This window comes from Erinaceus europaeus, chromosome 1 (assembly GCF_950295315.1).
Source record: "Erinaceus europaeus chromosome 1, mEriEur2.1, whole genome shotgun sequence".
NCBI lineage: Eukaryota > Metazoa > Chordata > Mammalia > Eulipotyphla > Erinaceidae > Erinaceus > Erinaceus europaeus.
Genome location: NC_080162.1, coordinates 64257422 through 64281933, shown reverse-complemented (window position 1 = coordinate 64281933; position 24512 = coordinate 64257422). Strand labels below are relative to the sequence as shown.

General features: G+C 39.1%; 1 protein-coding gene across 1 annotated transcript in view; it reads left to right on the top strand.

The window, feature by feature from the left end:
- SLX4IP (SLX4 interacting protein) overlaps positions 1 to 24512 on the top strand; it is a 135061-nt gene that overhangs the window by 48536 nt on the left and 62013 nt on the right. Inside the window, 4 exon segments of the mRNA XM_060186534.1 lie at positions 1378 to 1467; positions 8560 to 8680; positions 16225 to 16239; positions 16360 to 16377. Of these exon segments, the coding sequence (XP_060042517.1) occupies positions 1378 to 1467; positions 8560 to 8680; positions 16225 to 16239; positions 16360 to 16377 (244 nt within the window).

Here is a 24512-nt window from a genome sequence, read left to right as displayed (position 1 = left end):
CTGGGTACTACCTAAGAAAGAATGTTCTACCCTAAAATTGGAAATATATTTCTGCTTTTTATTTTAGGTTAGGTCTATGAGTCTACTAAAATTTTTTAATTTTTATTTATTTTATATTTTTTATGATTTGAGGTAGGCATCAGATTTTATTTTATTTAAATATTTATGTCTAGTAACTCCACACTGCTTGTAGGAAAAACTTTCCTTTACTGTTGAATTACAATAATCAATATTTTACCTTTATCTTAAAAACTGTTTAAAGAGGTGCAAGGGTGACTTTTATGTGTAGCCATAGACTGACTCTCAGTGCCTCTGAGTCCATCCTCAACCTGTATTCTTCATCTTCTGTTATTTCCCACTATTATCTTGAGATTATCAGAAAGTGCTCACAAGATGTGAGGATTTATGAGCTACATCTTTTTACAGAACGTATAGCCATGTCACAGAGCTGCTTGCCACACATGACTGGTTATTTGAATTAAATTCAATATAGTAAAAGTTATAGATTCAGCTTCTCAGTTACAATAGTCACATTTTAAGTGTTCAGTAGGTACATATAGCTGTTGGCTATCCTCTTGACTTAGATAGAGAATATTTAGATATAGGATATTTTCATTTTTCCCCTCAAATGCTAAACAGTTTGACCATAGAATATAAAAGAAGAGAGGCTTTGTAGTTTCATGGTTTATTTTAATGAAATATTCTTTTTAATTTTGATAACTATAGTTCAGCATCTTCCTGTTTCTCATTTCTTCGTACTGTGTTTTCCAGTCCAGGACATACTGCCCCAATCATTTTGCTCATCTAAAAATGCAAAAGAGGAGGTGAATCAATAATGGAGCAGGTGTCCTGCATGCATGAGCCTCTGGATTTGATCCCTCACTTTGCATTAAGTGGCAGAGTGGTTTTGTGGATTCTCTCTCTCTCTCTCTCTCTCTCTCTCTCATCTCTTTCTATTTTGTCTCTCTTGTAATAAAAAAAAAATCTTAAAATACAATAGGTTATATCTTTTCTACCTGGAAGAAAACATTCTCAAGTGTGAAGAAAATTCTGTCTTCTGAAGCCTACTTACTACTGATCAGTTTAACTTCCAATTGTTTGTTAGCTTCCAGCTGCCACTGAATCCAGACTTCAGTCTGGCTTAGAAGGATGCTTGCTCTTATCTATCCTGATTTGATTGATATTTCTCACTAGTGTGAATGTTAAGCTTTAAAAAAAAGTAGTAGGTTATGACTTGTGGCCCTGTCTCATATTAATGTTTCTGACTAGTAGTGAGCTTTGTTGCCATTTCATTATGAGCAACCACATAGGAATCTGTGAGATTTTACTCTCATTGTTTTCTGGGTGTGCACTAACTCTGCTATTAATGTCTTTCAGTGTGGGAATTTTGCTGTCCTGGTGGATCTTCATATATTGCCTCAAGATTCAAACAAAGATACCAGATGGTTTTCTGAACAGAAGAAAGAGGTATCATAAGACCTTTAACTATTACAGTGGGAGTAGCTACTTTGGGAAGAAATTATTAGCTTTGTTTTAGCTTTCATTTTACTTAGTGGGAAAAAATGAAATGATATTCAACCCTTGAGGAACATTTGTTATATTCCCAATGAAGGACACAACACTGGCTTTTTTTTTTTCTCTTCAAAAGTTGAGGCACTCATATATTTCATACACCATTATTTAAACCTGAATGTTCATATCTCTTTATTTTGGGATAAGGGGTTCTCATTGTAAAGAGGCAGGAGAGAGGGAGAGAGAGAGAGGGAGAAAGAGAGAGAAAGAGAGAGAGAATGGAAGAAGGAGGAGGAAGAGGAAGAGAAGTAGTCGTCAAATTGACTGTTCCAAGTTAGAGGGATTTTAATATGATTGGTTGTGAAGGATGGACTGAGCACCTGGAGCAGGTGTGGGGCTTAGCTCAGACTGATCTTTCCCACTTGTCTGAACCCTCATACTCTGTACTTTTATCTTCATACATCCTTTTATGAGCATGAGCCTTTGACAACAAGTACAGAGATGTTTCACCATGTTCCCCACCTCTCTGTAGCCTGTCAGTAAAGCAAATAGCCGTTTGACTGGGAACATAAAACTTGACTTCCTAGGGCATCAGGCTTCCCCATCTGTAAATGAAGGGGTTCAAGCAGAGACTGTGTGAGTCACCCCTGGCTCCCAGGTTTCCACAGTCATTCCCCACTGCTGATGTGTCAGTGGTAGAAGGTGAGTCTAGCTCTTAGGTACTTTGCTTCCCTGTCTAGATCCCTATTTGCTAATGAGCAAGGAAAGTGAGGCAGTGACCTTTAGGTACTTTTCAAATTATTATGGAAAGCTGTGTCTTTCAGTATATTCTTTTGTCACAAAAGCTTTCTGAAGATATAAATAAAAGTAAATTTAATTAAAGACAGTGCAAGTAGGAACTAAAAATAGCACATGCACAAATGAATTTTTACTATGACAGCTATATATTTTTATTTTATTTATAAAAAGAAAACACTGACAAAACCATAGGATAAGACGGGTACAAATCCACACAATTCCCACCATTAGAACTCCGCATCTTATCCCCTCCCCTGATAGCTTTCCTATTCTTTAACCCTCTGGGAGTATGGACCCAAGGTCATTGTGGGATACAGAAGGTGGAAGGTCTGGCTTCTGTAGTTGCTTCCCTGCTGAACATGGGCATTGACAGGTTAATCCCTACTCCCAGCCTGCCTCTTCTTTCCCTAGTGGGACGGGGTTCTGGGAAATCAGAGCTCCAGGACAGGACACATTGGTGGGGTTGTCTTTCCAGGGAAGTCTGGTCAGCATCATGCTAGCATCTGGAACCTGGTGGCTGACAAGAGAGTTAACATATAAAGCCAAACAAATTGTTGACCAATCATGAACCTAAAGGCTGTAATAATGCAGATGAAGAGTTGGGGGACCCTCCATTTTGTAGATAGCTAGTAGGCATATTTTAGTTATATTCCAAAGGACCTGTGGCTATATTAGTTTTTTTTTTATTCCCCTGCGCCTGAAATCTGATATGCAGGTTATTGTGTGACAGCTATTTTAAGTCAGATTTTACATATTATTAGAAAAAAAAAATTCCTTCCAGATTTATAAGATAACCTATCTTCAATCAGATGGTAATACTAGTATGTGCACTTTGTTTTCATAGTTTTACAAAAGATAGACTGATGCTAGGAGAATGAAGGATTCTATATGGTGGGCTTTGTCTCTTAAAGAATTTTAAGTGTTTCTTGGACAGCATCTCTTTTTTTCTTTTGCCTCCAGGGTTATTGCTGGGATTCGGTGCCTGCAGTCTGAATCCACTGCTTCTGGAGGCTGTTTTTCCCCACTTTGTTGCCATTATTGTTTTATCGTTGATTGAGGTTATTAGTATTGTTGTTATTGCTGACCTTGTTGTTGGATAGGTCAGAGAGAAATCGAGGGAGGAGGGAAGACAGAGAGGGGGAGAGAAAGATAGACATCTACAGACCTGCTTCACTACTTTTAAAGTGACCCCAGTGCAGGTGGGGAGCCGGGAGCTCAAACTGGGATCCTTAGGCCAGTCCTTGCCTTTGCACCATGTGCGATTAACCCAGTATGCTGGACCCCCAAGAATTTTGAACTGTTTCTTGGACATAGTAGGACAGCATCTCCTTCTACAACTCACCTCTATATAATTCCAAGCTATGGCTTACCAGCAAGGGTCCCTGTGATTCAAAGCAGTTCACTGATTGTCTCAAAGTGACGAATATTTACCCAAAGGAACTTCACCCCAAAAGGCTGTGACTTGACTTATTTTAGCAGCATTCTAGGATCAACCTTCCAGACCCAGATTTCCCTCCATTCTTTCTCAGCTTTGCTATCTCAGCCCTAGACCTTTCTGGTTGATAGTCAGTCAGATTTGCCAAGAGTCAGTTGATTTGGAAGGCTTTAAAAATAAAGCTCAAAGTATGTGAGTCACCTCTTAGCCAAAGCAGGAGGCTAGATTTTTCCAGGGTGCCACACACAGCTGCACTGCTCCACCTAGTACCTATGTCTGGGCAACAGGGCATGACTTAGCAAAGATGCTTGGTGCACGACTAGACCTGCAGAGCTCTGCAGCAGTGGCAGATGTAAGAGGGAAGGTCATGCCAGCAAGCTGAGGTTTCCCCTCAAAGTAAAGATGTCCATTTCCTGCTTTTACTCTGTTATTCCTTTAAAATACGTCCATTTGCATTGAATAAATTCTCTGCAATGAGTGTGTGTGTGTGTGTGTGTGTGTGTGTGTGTGTGTATGTGTGTGTGTGTGTGTAAGAAAAAAGCTAGTTAACAAAACGATGGCTTGATTCAGTCATCAGTGTCTCAATGTTTTCATTTCTTTCCTTTTCTTTATTTATTAATGAGAGAGATATGGAGAGGAAACAGAGTGGGAGAAACCAGATCACTGCTCAGCTCTGGTTTATAGCATTGCTAAGGATTGAGCCTGGGACTTCAAAGCCTTAGAACCTCATGAAAAGGCATGAAAGTCTTTGCAAAACCATTATGCTATCTCCTCAGCCCAGCACCATTATTTTTATTATTAAATTTTCTAAGGATTGGCATCTCATGAGCAATCAATTTGATTGTACTTTAACTATTAAGATTATGCAGTCCCTTTTTAGAGAAAAAGAACTAATTTCATGTATCAAACATATGTTCCTTTTGAGTTCAGCAGGAGTTGGTTTTGTACTCAGTTAAATTCAAAACTATTCTCTTTGGAAAACTGAGAAAGCATATATGAGTCCCTATTAGCCTAGAGATGCTTTATGTAGCTTTCTTTCTCACTCCTCGTGCAAATTTAGTTAACTCATCTGTGTTTCCATTTTAGCTGGAGTTAGTCTCTTTTTGTGTCACTCTAGTTTTGAAGAACATTACTCACTAAGTGTGGTGTGATCAGTTAAAAGAATATCTTGAGTGCACTGCACATGTACCTTTCATTTGTCAAGCCTAACTCATGGGAGGAAAACTCTGTTACTATAGGGAGAAAGTCTATGTGGATGGGCCTTTGTTTTATTTTTGTCATACTATTTTTAGTTGTAACCTTATAGGGCATTTATGACCAAATTTTAATAATTCCTGTTTCCATGTATGTCTTCCACATATTTTCTAGCTTAGTCATAGTTGAACCCTGCATGTGAAGCAAAATTCTTTAATTGTCAAACAACAGTATGTGGCAAGACTGCTTTTATGTTATGTGAACAATGCTACACTGCACTGTCAATGAATACTGCTGGTTCCCACAAAACACTGTGTCTTTGAGCTGCAAAATGAGATAGAGAGGAGGCCAGTGTTTGTATTTTATCTAGAAATTCACATTTGTGAGTTAAACCAAGTTTTACATACCGTTTGTTGAATATAAGTGTTTGTAATTAAAAAAAAGTTTGACTGTCTTTCCCCTGTGAAGCAACTTAAAACTCTGCCCTTATTTTAATTCATGAAGATTCTAAAAGATCAGCTTGTGATGGCAGTTTAAGTAACCAGTGAAACAGGTTTGAGGTGACCTCAGCAACTCTAGAGCCTTTCAGTGTCCTTTGGGAATTGAACTGCAATAATTGGACCATACGCTGCCAGTCCTTAATCTAAGTTAAATTTAATTTTCTGTTATATATTTCCATTCCATATATCAGGTTCCATTTTTTTGGTGGTATAATGAAAATGAACAGTGTCTTCCTATTTTATTGTTAAAGTTTTATTTTCTTTTCTAATTTTTTTATTTTTCTGAGAGACAGACTAACCAAAAACTAGAGTACCAATCAGCTCTGGCATATGTGGTTCCAGGAATTGAACTTGGAACCTCATTTATACCAGTTTACTCTCTACTCTGAGCTATGCCCCCTGCCCTTGCTTTTTCTTAAATAACAGTGATGCAAGCCTGAGGAGATAGCATAATTGTTATACAAAAGACTTTCATACCTGAGGCTCTGAGGCCCTTGGTTCAGTCTCTAGCACTACTACAAACCAGAGCTAAGCAGTGCTCTGGTCTCTCTCAGCAGTGCTTTGGTCTCTCTCTCTCTCTTTCTCATTAAAATAAGTACATTTTAAAATTAATAACAATGCTCTAAAACAAGCCAAGAGCTCCAGAAATTTATTGATGATATGAAATTGAATTAAAGCCATCTTTCTGTTACCTAATACCAATCTTCTTTAAAGAAATTATTTTCACTATTATTTATAGACTATAGTGAAATTTTCGCAAAAATAAAATGCACACATCCAGTATCACCAACAAGGACATGAAACAGAGTTAGATCACTGATTTCCAACGCTCTGTTCAATCCATTACTCAGTGCTTTTCCTATCTCAACAGATCTATAAACCTGAGGGGGGTGGGTGGGGAAGAATAGTGGATGATTGTGTTCACATTTAAAAAGGTTTTGAACTTTATACTGACTCACTGCAGACTATTGTATGCTCTTGCTTTCAAGTGTATATTTGCTCTAATTTATAGGCTCTATCTCATGGGACCTGGTCTATATCTAGGTTTTGGGACTTTGCTAGGAAACGAACCACCTGCAATGGAATTAGAGAATCCTATGAGAAAGGAGCTCACTCCAAAGCTAACCTTATCAAAGCAAAGACTGCAAAAGCTGAATAAGGACAAGAGACTGGCATACTTTAATGCTGACTCTTTAGTCACTATCAGGCCACCCCATTAGCTGGGGCCCTATTCGGGGAGTCCTGAGATTCCCAAACAGACATGATGGGCCTAGACCTCAAATAAATCCCTCTCTCCATTGTTACCAGTCATCTCTTTCAGGAACAATAAAATAGACCCCTTTGTGAGCCCCCATAGGACCTTGCCCTCAACTTGGATCAACAATGGTAGAGAATTTTCCATCCTCCTAAGGGAGGATGGACAACATACTCTATGCTACACCTGAGGAAGATGGGTAGATATTGGGGCAGCCTGGAATGTTCCTACTCATGACCACAGAATGTGAGCTCAGATCTACAGGGATGCAGAGGTCACATAGGCTCCTAAGCTGACTATGAGCCCCAGATCACATCAAATTGATGGGGTTTACAGCCAACAATATTTATACCCCTTTCCCATATTTGGGGGCTACTCTCTTCCCTGATCCAGCTTTTTGGTCCTTTTTTTCAGCCATGACATCATCTCCCTAGATAATAACTTGGATCCACCTGCATATCAGATTTCAGGCTGGGGTTGGGGGGGTGGGGACTAGTATAGCTACAGACCCTTTGGAATATAACTAAAATAGGCCTACTATCTATCTACAAAATGGAGGGTCCCCCAACTCTTCATCTGCACTATTCTAGCCTTTAGATTCTTGATTGGTCAACAGTTTGATTGGCTTTGTATATTAACTCTCTTGTCAGCCACCAGGTTCCAGATGCTAGCATGATGCCACCCAGACTTCCCTGGAAAGACAACCCCACCATTGTGTCCTGGAGCTCTGATTTCCCAGAACCCCACCCCACTAGGGAAAGAGAGAGGCAGGCTGGGAGTATGGATCAACCTGTCAACGCCCATGTTCATCAGGGTAGCAACTACAGAAGCCAGACCTTCCACCTTCTGTATCCCACAATGACCTTGGGTCCTTATTCCCAGAGGGTTAAAGAATAGGAAAGCTATCAGGGGAGGGGATAGGATGCGGAGTTCTAATGGTGGAATTGTATGGATTTGTACCCCTCTTATCCTATGGTTTTGTCAATGTTTCCTTTTTATAAATAAAATTAAAAAAAGGTTTTGAACCAGCTTTGAAAATTGGAGAGTTTTTAATGTTTGAATAACTGCGTTTTTAATATTAAAATTACTGTTGAACAAGATCTTCCTCTTAGAAAAAAAGCTGGTAACATTGTACCTTGTAAGCCCAGCTGGCAAGTTCACTGAAACAATGGGAGCCTGCCTTCGATTGACTGATGAGAGTTAGGGTTCCCTCTGAATATCACCTGTTCCTCCTTTCACCCAGTCCCATTTGACCAGAGTAGCTTCTGTAATGGGACCCTTGTCACTAGCCAGTGGTGATTCTCTCTGATTTCTCTGTGTTTCTTACAGCATAACTTGTTAATATTTATACAGAACATTTCGAATTTTTTTAAAAAACCTGTTCTCATCAACTTTTCTGCCTTAATTTTTAACTGAATTTTAACTGTTGTTAAAAATGAGAAATTGGCAACTCAGTGAGTGTCACAGTGGGTTAAGCATGAGTTCTCAAATTTGAGCCCTGGCATCACATGTACTAGAGTGATGCTCTAGTTTGTTCTCCCCCCACCCTTCGTGTGTGTGTGTGTGTGTGTGTGTGTGTGTGTGTGTGTGTGTGTGTGTGTGTGTGTGTGAATATGAATCTGAAGCAGAGGGAAACTAAATAAATTTCTCAGATGACAAAGTGATCCAGCATGGTAGTTTCAGAAAAGCCTCAGTAGCAAAGTTAAATCCATGGTGCTATCTGTGAAAACATATAACATTCCTTTCAGCATTTGTAGCTATTGATAAAGTAAACACAAAGAAAAGTTGATTGTTGGTTTTCTAATATGAACAGTGTTGACTTTTGCATTTCACTGAATTTGAAAGTTGTATTTAATTTATTTTAGGAAGTCTGTTTACTTCTAAAAGAAACCATTGATTTAAGAGTTAAGGAGTACTTGGAAGATCGTAAACACCACAGAGAATCAAATACAGAATTCACAAGATCCAGTCCATTGACCTTAAAAGGTAGGCACAGAGTACTTTGATTTTGGATAAAATTTCGGCCTTGCAGAGACAGCAATTATGCTTGACTCTGTCATGTTAGTACAGTGATACATTTAAAAAATATGTTCTAATGAAGGTGCTTTGTTTGGGTAAAGAGAAATAGCTGGAAAGTAGGAAGGGTTTTTAATGATAGACAAAATACATAAAAATAGAAAACAAAACATTCTTAAGGAAAATTAAATTCTGTAAAATATTTTTTCAAATTTTTATTGATTAAATAATGATCAATAAGATGTAGAATAAGAGGGGTACAGTTCCATACAGTTCCCACTACGAAAATTCTGTATCCCATCCTCTCCATTGGAAGCTTTCCTGTTCTTGTTTTTTTTTTTTTCCTCCAGGGTTATCCCTGGGACTCAATACCAACACTACAAATCCACTGCTCCTAGAGGCCTTTTTTTTTTTTTTTTTTACATTTTTTTTTTATTGGGTAGGACAGAAAGAAATTGAGAGGGGAGGGGAAGATAGAAAGGGAGAAGGAAAGATAGACACCTGCAGACCTGCTTCACCACTTGTGAAACAGCACCCCTCGCCCCTGCAGGTGGAGAGCTGGCGGCTCAAACTAGGATCCTTGCACTGGTCCTTGTGCTTTGTACTATGTGCGCTTAACCTGGTGCAACACCAGTTGGTCTCCAGATTCCCTATTCTTTATCCCTCTGGGAGTCTGGACCCAGGATCATGGGGTACAGAAGGTGGAAGGTCTGGCTTTTATAATTGCTTTTCCACTGGACATGGATGTTGGCAGGTCGGTCCATGATCCCAGCTTGTTTCTATAAAGTATTTTTTTACAGTATTCTTATAGATGAATATAACCTAGTACGATTTGATACGGGGTTTTAGAATTTTACAAATGTTTCCATATGTCACCCTATTTCAGAGGTTCTCAACAGGGAGTGATTTTGCCCCAGGATACATTTGGCAATGTGTACAAATTGTATGGGTTTTTATAATTAAGGTGAAGCAGTAGTGGAAGCTACTAGCATTTAATGGGCAAAGACCAGGAATGCCATACTGGCCCTGTAGAAGAAGGTATTATTATCTGTCCCAAAACATTAAAAACATATTCCTCCCTGTTCCCTAAAACACTGAGGTGAAAAAGCTAAGGCTCTGCAAAATTAAGGGAGCACATAGAAGCTAAACTTGTTGAGGACAAAAATTATTTTATTTGGTACTTTCCACTCTTATCCTCCCAACTGTAGGCCTCCTCAGCTCTTGCCCCTATATTTGGCTCAGTGTTAGATCCACAAATTTAGTGATAAATTGAGTGAAAGAGAGTAATAAGGTGACAAGTGGCAGAACTTGACCCAGCTCTCTTGACTCCCAGCATAGTTACTTTCCACTTTATCCGTGCTGGGAGGAGGGCTGGCTTCCTCCTCTCTCCTCTCCTCTCCTCTCCTCTCCTCTCCTCTCCTCTCCTCTCCTCTCCTCTCCTCTCCTCTCCTCTCCTCTCCTCTCCTCTCCTCTCCTCTCCTCTCCTCTCCTCTCCCCTACCCTACCCTACCCTACCCTACCCTACCCTACCCTTCCTTCACCTCCCTCCCCTCCCCTGCCCCCCATCCTTTAAGTGGGAATTTCATTGCACTGTTTGTGACACAAAAATAGTCAACCCCATACTAATCCTCCAAGGACAGTGCTGAACTGCTGTGAACTTGAATTTGTTCATGCAACAAACACATCTATAGAAACACAGTTGTACTCCATCACCCTACCCCAAGGCATACTGAATCCAAAGTATTCACCCAGACACAGCTAATAAGTGGACAGCCAGAATAATTTTACACAAAAGGAGATTCTCAATTTCAAATGAAATTTTCTGAACAAACAATATTGTATTTGACAATTCTTCCTGGTTTTTGTGTGTTTGCTTTTGCTTAGTAGTATACATTTTTATGAAAAGTCTCAGGAACTTGTATGCTGAACTGACTAGTTTCACCTTCTCTTCCCCACCCCTTTCTCCCCTCCCCCCAATCCTTCCTAGTGCCTTCCCTTTCCTTTTATTTTAATTACAACACTCCTGTGCCTTTTTACTACTTCAGCCTGCTTTTTGTTTAGATAAAAAAAGAAAAATGGAGAGACAAAACCATATTGCACCAGCACCAGAGCTGGTATAGCACTTCCCATATAGTGCTGGGGCTTAAACCTGGATCACACATCTGGCAAGGCACTCATCCTCCATAGTGGATCCTCTCTCCTCCTAGTCTCGATTTCTAATAGATACAAAAGGAAAAGGAGGGGAGAGAGTGCCAAGACTTCCATTTCTGGTGGCATAGCTGTTGAGTCTCAGCAAATCCATCCTGTACCTTCCTCACTTACTGAGTGCAGAAAACTAAATATTCATTTTCCTAGCCTTTCTCTCAGATAGGGAGAATGATTTTGGGCCCAAGGTTAAAAAAAAATGGGAGGGGGCTCGATGATGGAGCACCTGGTAGAGTGCAGACTACTAAACTCTGGTTTCTAGTGGGGCTAGGGATTAAACCTGGAACCTTTGGTGCCTCAGGCAAAACCACTAAGCCATCTCCCTAGTCTACATCTTAGTCTTCTTTATAAAAATTGCATAAATGGCTGGAAAGCCATTTCCTTAATTATGTAAAATAAAATAATATAAAAAGTATTATTGGACAGCCACATGAAGAAAAATGAAAATAGACCACCACTTAACACCATGCACCAAAATTAACTCAAAATGTATCAAAGATCTGGATATTAGACATGATATTGTAAAATTTATAGAAGAATACATTGGTGAAACATTTCAGGACTTTAACGTTAAAGATATATTTGGAGACGCCACCTTATGGGCAAGAGAAACAAAGCCAAAAATGAACAAATGGGACTATATCAAATTAAAAAGCTTCTACACATCAAAAGAAAATTCCATAAGGATAGACAGGAAATCCAGCAAATGGGAAAGGACATTTGCACACTGGTTGATATAAACATCTATGAAGAACTCGTACAGCTTAACAAAAAGAAAAAGAACAACCCAATAGAAAAATGGGCAGACAATATGAATAGGCTATTCTCTAAGCAAGAGATGCGTATGGCTCACAGACATGTGGAAATGCTCCAATTCACTCAACATTAGAGAAATGCCCATTAAAACCACACTGAGATTCCATCTCATACCAGTGAGAATGGGCTGCTCCACCAATAAAACAGGAGAGGATAAGTGTTGGAGAGGATGTAGAGAGAGAGGAACTCTACTACACTACTGGTGGGAATGCAAGTTGATTCACTGGAGAACAGTGTAGAGGATCCTTAAACAATACAAATGGAAATACCTTATGATCCAGCAATTCTGCTACTAGGCACATACCCAAAAGATAGAACAGTGATTTGAAAGGATATCTGCACCCCCATGTTCAAAGAAGTTATATTTACAAAAGCAAAAACTTGGAAACAACCAAAATGCCCTTCAACAAATGACTAAATAAAAAAGTTATGGGACATATACTCACTCAACTGAGTATTATTCAGCAATAAAAAAAGATGATATTGTGTTCTTTGGAATAAAGTGGATGGAATTAGAGAAATAAATTATGCTTAATAAAACAAGTAAGGAGGTGAAAGGCAACAACAGAATGGTTTCACTTATATTCAGAATATAGAAAACTGAACATACAAACGTGAAAAAAATGCCAACCTATATCTAAGCCTGGGAGAACTATAGTGCTTATCTATGAGGGTGGAGATGGGGACATTGTCAATAGAAGTGGTGAAAAAAAAAAGAGTATACTGTAAACCATAAAAATAAATATTCACAAACTCAATCTATAAACAGCATAGCATAGACATTTGCCAATAATCTCATCTATTGAAGTCATCTGAAATGTTATTTCAATACACTCCACAAAAGTATTGTAAGAAAAACCGAAGGTATCCCTATCACTTATACCTCACCAACAGTTTCCTCTTTAGTTTTGCCAATATTGGGTGTTACCAGTGTTTCTAATTTTTGCCAGTCTGACTAGCCAAAATTTTGTTCTGTTTATCTAGTGGCATAAAGAGTCTAGAATAGCTACAGTGCACTTTGAACTTTCAGCCTGATTCATTGTTATCCTCTCTGTTCTGGTCTTCCTTTAATCACCAAAGAAGCAAAGTCCTGGGGATGGAAAGCAGACCTTTGCTGAGATGGTCACTTCCTGCTTCCACTTCCTGGTTCTAAGTACCATCTTTTTTGGCCAGGGGAACACATGGCTTTTTCTGGTTATAGTTTCTGTCATTGAATTTTCAGTACACCTCTACACCATTGTGTATTTTCAGCTATGCTTAAACTTTGCTTGATTGCTTGGAATTAGTATTGAATTTTCTGAGCCCCCATTACTTTGTTTTGCAAATGGAGTTGGTTGTCTCAACATTTAGATGGTAATGATTAGTGAATGAGGGTTCATTAAGACCATAGGTGATATGGCTAGCAGAAACATGACAAACATAGAGTTTGTACCCATATTTGGAAGAAGGGTCCATCCCAGTGAGTATAGTTATTGCCCCACCTATGGTGAAAGAAAGCTAATATGTCCACCTCTACTTCCCTGTCTCTCTGATATTTTAGTTGGTGGAAAGGCTCAGATTTATTGTTGTTGCAGCTGATAATATGGGTCTCAGCCTTGTTGAAGCTAAGCTCATTTTATTGAGCCCAGGTGTACTGTTCTTTACTATCATGGCCCCATGGCTTATGAATCTTGATTAATTGACTTAGTAGCTGAGCAAAGAGACTAGCTAACATCCACAGGGCAGGTCATCTTGTCTAGTTGAAAGAACTTAATGGTTTAGTTAGTAGGAAAAAGTAAATGGATCTGAAAATAATTTATTTTTATTAAATTTTTATATTTTATTAAATTATTTAAATTGAAAATTTTTAATTTTTTTATTTTTAACAGAGCACTGCTTAGCTCTAGCTTATGTGATGTTGGGGACTGAACCTGTGTCTTTGTGCAGGCAAACCATTATGCGGTACTATCAAATCTCTTCCCCAGCCCTAAAAAATATTTATTTGGGTTACATAACCCTGAATTTCTTCCAAGAGATAGATTGATAAACAGATTCATTCACTTACCAGAATATCTCTATTTTCAGGCCAAATGAACCCAAAATATACTGTTCAGTGTTCAGTACTGGACATATTTCCCATCTCCATCCTAAATTAAGGTATATTGTTGCAGGCATTTATTTCTTGCTGCTACCATTCTTTTAGGTAGTTCTATTGACTTACCAGGAACTAGTTTTATTTTGTCAACTGGTAGTTTAAGGTGTCACTCTCTCAGGACATTTATATAAGTCAGAGAAAGACACAAACATCCATGGGTATATCCATGTCTGTGCTTATTTCCTAAAACTTGAATTTTCTTTTTAATTATCAATTTTCCACGTTCCATACTACTGGATTCAGAAATTGTATTTTCTTTTTTTTTAAATATTTATTTATTTCCTTTTTGTTGTGCTTGTTGTTTTTTATTATTGTAGTTATTGTTGTTGTTGTTGATGTGGTCATTGTTGGATAGGACAGAGAGAAATGGGAGAGGAGGGGAAGACAAAGAGGGGGAGAGAATGACAGACACCTGCAGACCTGCTTCACCACCTGTGAATCGACTCCCTTACAGGTGGGGAACCGGGGGGCCTGAATCAGGATCCTCACGCCAGTCCTTGCTCTTGGCACCACCTGCACTTAACCAGCTGTGCTACCGCCCGACTCCCAGAAACTGTATTTTCATAGATTTCATCTATTACCATCTGAAATTCTAGAACACAGGCCACCTCCTGCTCTGTAATTCCCACCACCATAATTCCTTCATTATAACAGACCAGAATAATAACTTACAATGAGATAGTTAAGCTTCTCTTCACTAATGGTTTTACTTAAACAGAATGTTAACAGAGTGTGAGACATAACAGTGAAACTGTGTAGCTATTCCCTGATGTAGATTAAAAAAAAAACTGTTATATTGCTAATGCTTGATGCTCCAGTTGAGAAACCACCTCCAGAAGAATTCTTGCCTAGGAGCTAGTCTTTGAGTTTGAACCTTGGAGCCACTTGGAAGCACATAGAGCAGCAATGGAGAGAAGTTCATGGATTTTGGAGCAGGGCTGCTGTATCACTCCCCTCTCTCTCTCTCTCTCCTTTCCCCCCTCCCTCCCTCATCTCTTCCCTTTCCCCTTTCCTTTTCCCCTTCTTCTTCCCCCTCCCCCTTTCCCTCTCCCTCTCCCTCTCCCCTTCACTATGTCTTTCCTTCTCTCTCATTTCCTCTCTTCTAAAGTAAAGATTGAAAAATTGGCCCAGGAAGACTACTCAGCAGTGGTATCATGCATGTACAATGGATGGGAATGTAAGGTAATATAATACTGGCCTCAGCACATTAACAAAATAAAACAAAAACAAAAAAAAAAAAGAAAAGAAAGAAAGAAAAGAAAAAGTCTTTGCCCAATTAAACCCAAGTTGATCTATCATTCTTCAAGACTCATTTGTCTTCTACTTATGCTAAAGAGGCAGGTTAAATAAGAAAATACGATAGAAAACCTAGGTGGGGTGTTATAATATTATACTGAAAACTGAGAAATATTACACATGTACCAACTACTGTATTTTACTGTGGATTGTAAAACATTAATCCCCCTAGTAAAAAAGAAGGAAAGAAGAAAGAAAAGAAAGATGCAAAAAAAAAATTAGATGACAATACTGTTTGTGCAAAATGACTCCAATTTCCCAATTTAAGTAGTTGCCTTAAGATGACAGGAAGATGGTGTTATTTTTTTGTTCTCTCTAAATCACATTTTCTAAAATGAACTTGAATTACTTTTGTGATAAAAAAAAAAAAGAAAATTACATGGAAAAACAATTTGGACTATTTCAGTTTGTTTTTTTTTATGGTGACAGTCTCACTGATCTACTATGGGTCACTCATGTTGCTTGTATTTTATAGTTTTGATGGGGAAGAAACTACTGACCTTTTATTACTATAATATCATTCACTCCAAGACACATGTCCAAGTATAGATTCTATTGATTATAGAATAAAACTATCCAAATTTCATACTTTGAGAAGGTAACTAAGGATTTTCACAGATTTGCTGGGTCTTTTGTGAGATGAATCAAAACCAAATTTTTATTTATCACCTATTGAGGAATCACAATGGTAGCCAGGAACTCTACCAACCAAACTTGTGCCAGAGCCCATGTCTGGTCATCCTCAGAAAGTCAGTTATTTTCCTTTGCTCTTCATGCAGGCACCCAGTAAACAGCAGCAGGCTCAAAGTTCAAACTTTGTAGACTGTATAGAGAATTGCCATGTCTCTATTTGAAGAGATGAGTCTGAGAACTAACTTAAACCTCAGGACTAGATGAGAAGCTGTGACTTTCCTTGAAGGTAGCTCAAGTTAGACCCTGTTCACCAGTCTAATTTTCTTCTCTAGTATAAATATTATTAGTTTGTTAGGGCTACCAGGGCAAAATATCACAAATTGACACATTAACATTCTCACAGTTCTGGAAGCTCTAAGTCCAAGATCAGGTTATTGGTTTCTTCGTAGACCTCTATTCTCCTGCTGTAAGTTGTCTTCTCTTTGTATCATCACATGTATTGTCATACTTATTCTAGTTTCCTCTTATTTGAACATCAATCTTACTGAGTTAGGACCCATCCTAGTGACCTCATTTTATCTAAGTTACTTTTTTTTTAATTAAAAAAAAATTTAAATCTTTATTTGCTGGATAGAGACAGTCAGAAATTGAGAGGGAAGGGGTGATAGAGAGGGAGAGAGACAGAAAGACACCTGCAACACTGCTTCACCACTTGTGAAGCTTTCCCCCTGCAGGTGGAGGCCAGGGGCTCGAAGCTGGGTCCTTGCGCACTGTAACATGTGCACTCAACCAGGTGTGCCACCAGCTGGCCCCCAGCTAAGTTATTTTTTTTTAAGTATTTAATATCCAAGTATACTCACAGTCTAAATTTCTAAGGGTTATAGAACCTCAACAGGAATTCTGGAGAGACATAATTCAACTCTTAACATACAGTTTAACTAGGACATCAATATGTTCTCCATCTTATTTGGCGTCATGGACATAATTCATTAACTAATAAGCCAAAGTTGTCTTTGAATCACTGACAGACTTCCTACTAAGCTGACATCTGATTCATGATTCTTAGTGGACCAAGTGACTTGCCGGACCATTGACTTTGGTTGACAACAAATTTCAGGAAACCCAGTCACCCATCCAATCTTGGATTTTGGTGGTCCACAGGCACCATGTACACCCTGCTGGTTAGCCGTCCCAGCAACTAGCTATCACTCTGAATCATATGACTTATCCCAAGGCTCATTCAGGGATAACTCTGGCAATAGTGCCCTTCCCACTATTCCCAATAGGACCCCCTCCTTAATAGAGGGTTGCAGGGTACACAGGGTAGTCAGTTGATAGAGGTTAGCTTCTTCACTCAGATCAACCTGCTTATAGATTCACTACTGTCTAAGTATTATGTGGCAAGATATGTGTTTGATTGATTGTAGATGCATTCCAGCAGTGGAGCAAATTCCATCTGTGGTTTGAAAACCAACTTAAAAATGGCCTGGTGAGGAATGGTAGTAGTAAACAGTTTCAGACCTAGGTTCAAGTACAAAGCAATCTAGCCAACCCAGAGAATTCTTTTTCCCCTTCTTCTTCTTCTCCTTCTCCTTCTCCTTCTCCTTCTCCTTCTCCTTCTCCTTCTCCTTCTCCTTCTCCTTCTTCTTCTTCTTCTTCTTTTTTTAGTTAGTGATTTAATAATGATTGACAGGATTGTGGGAGAAGAGGGATACAATTCCATACAGTTCCCACCACCAAGAGTTTCATATCCCCTCCTCTTCATTGGAAGTTTCCCTATTCTTTATCTCTGTGGATATATGGACCAAAGATGGGGTACAGAAGGTGGGAGGTTTGGCTTCTGTAATTGCTTCTCCACTGGACATGGATGTTGCCAGGTTGATCCGTACCTCCAGCCCATTTCTGTCCTTCCCTAGTGGCGTAGAGCTCTGGGAAGGTGGGGTTCCAGGACACATTGGTGAGGTCCTCTGTCTAAGGAAGTCAGGTTGGCACCATGGTAGCATCTGCAACTTGGTAGCTGAAAAGCATTGAGATATAAAGCAGAACAATTTATTTTATAATGAGGAGCCTAAAGGAAAAAAATATAGCAGATGGGGAGTCGGGCTGTAGCGCAGCGGGTTAAGCGCAGGTGACACAAAGCACAAGGACCGGCATAAGGATCTCGGTTCGAACCCGGCTCCCCACCTGCAGGGGAGTCGCTTCACAGGCAGTGAAGCAGGTCTGCAGGTGTCTATCTTTCTCTCCTCCTCTCTGTCTTCCCCTCCTCTCTCCATTTCTCTCTGTCCTATCCAACAACGACAACAACAATAATAACTACAACAATAAAACAACAAGGGCAACAAAAGGGAATAAATAAATAAAATAAATATTTAAAAAAACTAATTAAAAAAATATAACAGATGAAATTTGGGGTCTTCAATGTTGGAAGGAGATAAGTCTATTTTAGGTATATTCCAAGGGTCTCATGACTTTGCTATTTTTTTTTTACATTTTTTTTTATTTATAAAAGGGAGACATTGACAAAACCCTAGGATAAGAGGGGTTGACTGCTAGATGCAGTCAAAATTTAAATGCTAAAATCCAGGTAGGCTGGGAGTTACGGTCTGGGAAGATGGTGTCAGAGTTGGGAATAGGACTAGAAAGCTGTATCAAGGCAGAAGGAATGAATATGGGAAAAGTATATAAATACTGTAAACTTCATTGATCTGACCCAGGCCCCATATCTATTCATATTTAGCACAGGAGCCTATGTAACCTCTGCATCCCTGTCAGTCTGAGCTCACATGCAACAGTCATGGCTAGAAACATTCTAGGCTGTACTCATTTCAGGACCATTCTTCCTTGAGTGAAAGAGTATGTTGACCCAGCCTCCTTTCAAAGAGTGGGGCAATTTCTACCATGGTTATTCTACATTGAGGGAAATATCCTGCAGAGGTTCACAAGAGGGTTTATGATGCTGTTCCTGATGGAGATGACCAGTGATGGTGGATAGAAGGATTTATTACAGGTCTAGGCCCATCATATCTCTGTGGGAATACCAGGATTACCTGACCAGGGCCTTCGATGATGAGGTGGCCTGGTAAGTGACCAAAAGGGCCATCATTAAAGTGTACAGGTCTCTTGTCCTTATCCAGCTTTTGAAGTCTTTACTTTATCTGATACAGTTGGACATAGAGTGATTGAGGGAAGTGAAATAGGGAATAGTTGAGGAGAGTATCTAGTTTTAAGTAGAAAATATTTGATTAAGTACATTATGGTATCTTTTTTAGGTGTTTCTACCTGCTTGTTGCACTTACTGAGTCACTGTAGACTATTTCCCCCTACTTATGGATACATCTGCACATGTGCCCTATCTCCCAGGCTGGTCTATAACCCCAGAGAATTCTAAGGAAACCAACTACCCAGTTCTTAATGACTTAAGTAGCCTTCCAGCTAGATTAGTTGAAGCTGAGTTCAGAAGGAGTCCTTCTCCTTTAGAGGCTTCTGGAGAAGGAAAGTTATTGGTCACAGGTGGCGGTGTGGTCATTTATCAGTTGTAATTAGCTACCCTAGACCCTCAGAATGTCATGTTGTCTGCCTCTGGGCCTTTGCACATGCTGCTTTCACTCCATCTCTCTTCTTCCACTGTGTGTGGTCACCCTCTTATCAAGATCTGTGCTCTGGTGGTGTCACTTCTGCTCAGGAGTCTTAGCTGATCCATGTACCTTCACTCTTAGAGAGTTGCTCCACCCTAGACAGTAATAGCCCTCACTGCTTCCTGCCACCCAAAAGGTAGGGCTCTTATCCTATGCAGCACCCCATGTGGACTTTGACATTCAGGATATGCACACCCAAAGAAATAGAAAGGAATAGTGGTTTTTCTTTCTTTCTTTTTTTAAAAAAATCTTTTATTTATAAAAAAGAAACATTGACTAAACCATAGGATAAGAGGGCAACTTCACACAATTCCCACCACCAGAACTCTGTATCCCATTCCCCCCCCACCCCCGATAGCTTTCCTGTTCTTTAACCCTCAGGGAGTATGGACCCAAAGTCATTGTGGGATGCAGAAGGTGGAAGGTCTGCCTTCTGTAGTTGCTTCCCCGCTGAACATGGGTGTTGACAGGTCGATCCATACTCCCAGCCTGTCTCTCTCCCTAGTGGGGAAGGGCTCTGGGGAAGCAGAGCTGTAGGACACAATGGTGGGGTTGTCTTTCCAGAGAAGTCTGGTCAGCATCATGCTAGCATCTGGAACCTGGTGGTTGAAAAGAGAGTTAACACACAAAGCCAAACAAATTGTTGACCAATCATGGACCTAAAGGCTAGACTAGTGCAGATGAAGAGTTGGGGGATCCTCCATTTTGTAGATAGCTAGTAGGCCTATTTTAGTTATATTCCAAAGGGCCTGTGGCTATACTAGTGTTTTTTGTTTGTTTGTTCGTTTTTTTGTTTTTTGCCTGAGCTTGAAATCTGATATGCAGGTGGATCCTAATTATTGTCTGGGGAGGTGGTGTCATGGCTGGCAGAAGGATCAGAAAGCTGGATCAGGGAAGAGAATAGCTCCCAAATATGGGGGAGGGGTATAAATATTGTTGACTGTAAACACCATCGATTTGATGTGATTTGGGGCCCATATTCAGCTTAGAGGAATAGTGGTTTCTATGGATTGGTCACATGTCTATTTGCCCAGACTTTGTGGCATGCTTCCATTGCAACATCTCTTGTCCCTTCCACAAAACACAGAGGTGAAAGTGGTCTGTGAGTTACAAATTACTAAATAATTTTTCTTATTTGGCTTTCAAAAAGTCAAAACCATACTCTACCCAGGGTAAGATTAGGTTGAATTACCTTTGATTCTTCAGCAGTTGTGGACTAAAAATTCCTTCTTTAACCCATCCCTGTTCTATCCCAGATATCCTTTAGCATTACTGTCTTTACTAGTTGTCTGTTACTGTGCTATGGTAAATCCCTAGGCCACCCCTTTCTGGCCTTAGTATGACCTTACTTAAAGCGGAGAATCAGATATGGATTTCAGGCAACTTGCCCAAAGTCATATAGCCAGTCATATTAGATGAAGCATGAAAATGCTGCTGGATCTGACTTGTCTTTGCTGCTTCAATATCCCTATTAAAGAAAGCGATTGTGTGTGTGTGTGTGTGTGTGTGTGTGTGTGTGTGTGTTTCAGTAAAATTTTCCTCCATTGAAATCAAAGTTAGCTTTAAATTAAACATGTTGAAGTCAGGAGCTATGTTCTCCTTTAGAATTTCTTAAGTCAATTTTTTTTTTTTAATCTCTATTCTCCAATGGTAAGGAAGAAATGGACTCCATAACTGAACTTGTCTTAATGACTCTAAGCACTTACTTCAGTGCATTGTCTAAAAATGAGAAGTCTGCTACATTTTTGTGTTTGTGGAGCACTGACTTTTTTACTGCCTATTATTCCATTCTGTATGACCTTTCCCCCCCAACCCCAACTCCCTTTTTCTTGCAGTGAACATCTAAGAAACTCAGTCCTTTGGAAAATGCCATAAAATAAATTAAATTTTCTTGGGTACTGTGGTTTCTCTGCAGTGGCTTTCTTTTTGGATTTTCTTCTAAGCTGAACACTCCTCTAAAATCTTAGCTTAAATCCCCAGCCAAAGTGTGTAGCTGTCTGCTTATTCTTTTTGTGGCATCCAAGGTATCTTCTGCAAATGTTCAGTACTGAATTACCAGGTTTTCTCTGTCTTCATTGACACCCACACAGTCTTCTGCCGAGGGGCACATTACCACCATGTTAGGAAATCAGTGGGTGTTCATACAAGGAGAGAAGAAAAAGGAAAAGGTTAGAATCGCCAAAACAAGCAAGTTTTTCCTATTCTTCTCTCTGTCTGAGAACTGTTTCTCTCCTTTTCCCAACACCCCATGCACAGTACCTGCCAAAGAAAGCTTCCTCTTTGCACTTCGGACACAGTCCTGATTGTGAGGCCTTCTCTCTGGCATCCCCTTCACTGCAAATGTGTATCCACACTGTTTTGTATTTATTTCTTCAGCCCATTGAAAACACAGCCTTTTCCTACTTAAAATAAATTTTGGAAGTGAAAAACTTTTCCCTTTGAACCCAGCCCTTCCTGCATGTAAGCATTGACATTTGCAGAGAGGACAGTGAAAACTTAATCTGAAGCACCATCCTTAAACATTAGCATTCCTTTTCTTATACCTTAACAATAGCAGTAATACTGTGCACTTAGCAAGCGTTAACCCTAAAAAGCACAGATCCCTGACAAATGCTGCTGATTTCAATAGCCATTCTAATACATAGCTGTTATTCTCTTCCCGGGAGGGGTTAGCATTTGTTTCTGTTCTGCTCATGGCAGTATGAACAGAGCTGTGCTATAGTCAAAGAAGCAGCCATAGAGGAAGTTCTCTGACTTTCAAAGACAGACTGGGCATTTGTGTGGTTTTATAAACAGTAAAGCAGCACACATTTTCAATTATCTGCTGCTCTGGTAAATACTCTTAATATTTAGACATTGTTTTTTCCCTATTCACAAGTCTTTACAAATAGAAATATATTTCCTGAAATGTGTCCTAGGGCACAGTGAAAACATATGTTTTCTTTTTACACATGTGTTTAAATAGCTTTGGTTATTATTTACATTTCTTCCCATAATCTACTCAATCAAAACATTTTCTAGACTTTTATCCACACATGAGAGGCTTAAAAGGGAAATAATGAAAGCAAGTGCTTCTAAGCCCTCTGGTAAATGTGCCACAGTTATTTTTCCAGGAATGGGCAATTTGTAAAACTTAAAAATTTTGTCCCTTTTTTTTTTTCTTCTTTACCAAAAGTGTGATAAAAGAGTAATGGGAACTTAAGGTATTTTGTGTCCTTAAAATTTTAGAAGACTTTATTTATTAACCAGTTATTATTACAAGTGGAAAGAAGAGGAAAAGACATCCCTGAACTTATAAGGGCAGTGCTACCACTTAGGAACATCACCTGTTCTGAGTGTAATCAGCGTTGTAATGACAGAATTTTTTTCCCCCTGATACTTTATAAGAAGTTAAAGGACAAAACACCAAATCTAAATAAATAAATGGGCCTCCCCCTTTCCCTCTGCCACTAAGTCAAGAGATTGTTGTACTTCAGTTGCCTGGTAGACCATTTTGGTGTTAATATAGATTAATTCTACTGACCTAGGAGTATACTGCTTTTTCTCTTCCACTCTGCCATCCTCCTTTGCGATAAGAAGACAGTGATTTTTCTCCTGTAGAACAAAGTCTGTGTTGCCATAGCTTACTTTTAAATTATGGTGTCTGTTTTATTGGAGCATTTATGATGATGCAACTCCATTACTACATTTGAGTTTATTCATACTTACATTTTGATTTTTTGCTCCTATTTTCTGCATATTCTCAAAATTAAAAGTTGAAAATAACAAATCCACTGGGAGTTTTAGATTCTAAAATGTTCCTTGCCATCAAAAGGTGGTTGCTATACTTCTGTTTTTTAGGAGTTCTCCTAATAACCTGAGATCCCTTCCCTTTGTTGGCTCTGTGAAGACTAATGATTTATTACTAGGTATTCCAAAGTCAAATCCCATTTGCTGGTCAGGTAGAACTGGTTGACATTCCTGCCCTGCTAAAAGTGGGAGGAGAAGTAATTGGAGAGAAAGTCACCTGTTTTTTATTTATATTAAGGGTGAAATTAAAAACCTTTGCTGATGTCATTTTTGCCACATTTTTTTATGCTGATGACCAAGTCAAGTCGAAGGCCTGATGGAGTTCATTCAGGGAAAATTCTCATCAGCTTGGTTTGCCGTTAGAGCGTGTGTGTGTGTGTGTGTGTGTGTGTGTGTGTGTGTGTGTGTGTTTTAGTGTATGTTTTGGGGTGAGGGCTGCAGGTCCAAGGAGATAATGAGATCCCTATAAAGATGTAACTTCTGTTGACATATCCAGATAAAATCTTTAAAAGTGTCATCTTTCATGTATTTCAAAGATACTAATGAGTAAAGACCCTTTCCTCCACCACACACATACTCCTAAAGTAATAGTTGATTGTTGTAGGGGTTGCATATGATTTTTTAGTGTGGGGGATGATGAGGCATAATTGGAAAATTTCTGGGAGTTTTACATCTATTGTAGCAAATGGCCTTTTGTTTTCTGGGTAGTGCCTCCAGCGTCTACCAGTTTGTCTGTTCTCCTTAAATTCTTTTCATATGTCCAGATCACCTAACCATAATGCTAAAATTTTAAAATTCATTGTAATTGTATTTCACATCACTAATATCAATAATCTTGAGGAAGCTTGACAGAGAAAATAGATAGTAGTTATCTAACAGCTTGAGTATCCATAAGAATCCTCTGAACTTGAAGGGTGCAGAGGGTGAGCGAAGAGGCCCTAGTTAGGATAACTCACCGTGGTTTACACATTTTAGGACTGAAATTTCCTACTAAATCATCTTGGGAACTGTGCCCAAATGATGATTAAAAACCAGAGAGTTTTCATTTTCAAATTCCATATCATTGCACCCTAGTTATTCTGATTGTTTAAAATAAAGGTGGAGAATCCTAAAATTATTTTTTTGTAATTCCTATTTTCAGATTACCACTTCATTGGACTATCATAAAAACCATATTCATAATAATGACTTCTATAAATTAAGCAAGGAATACTTTCCCCCACTGATACGGTAGATATGTAAATATTTGCCACAGATTTCTGGGTGAGGTGGGTATTTGTGAGTATTTTGAACC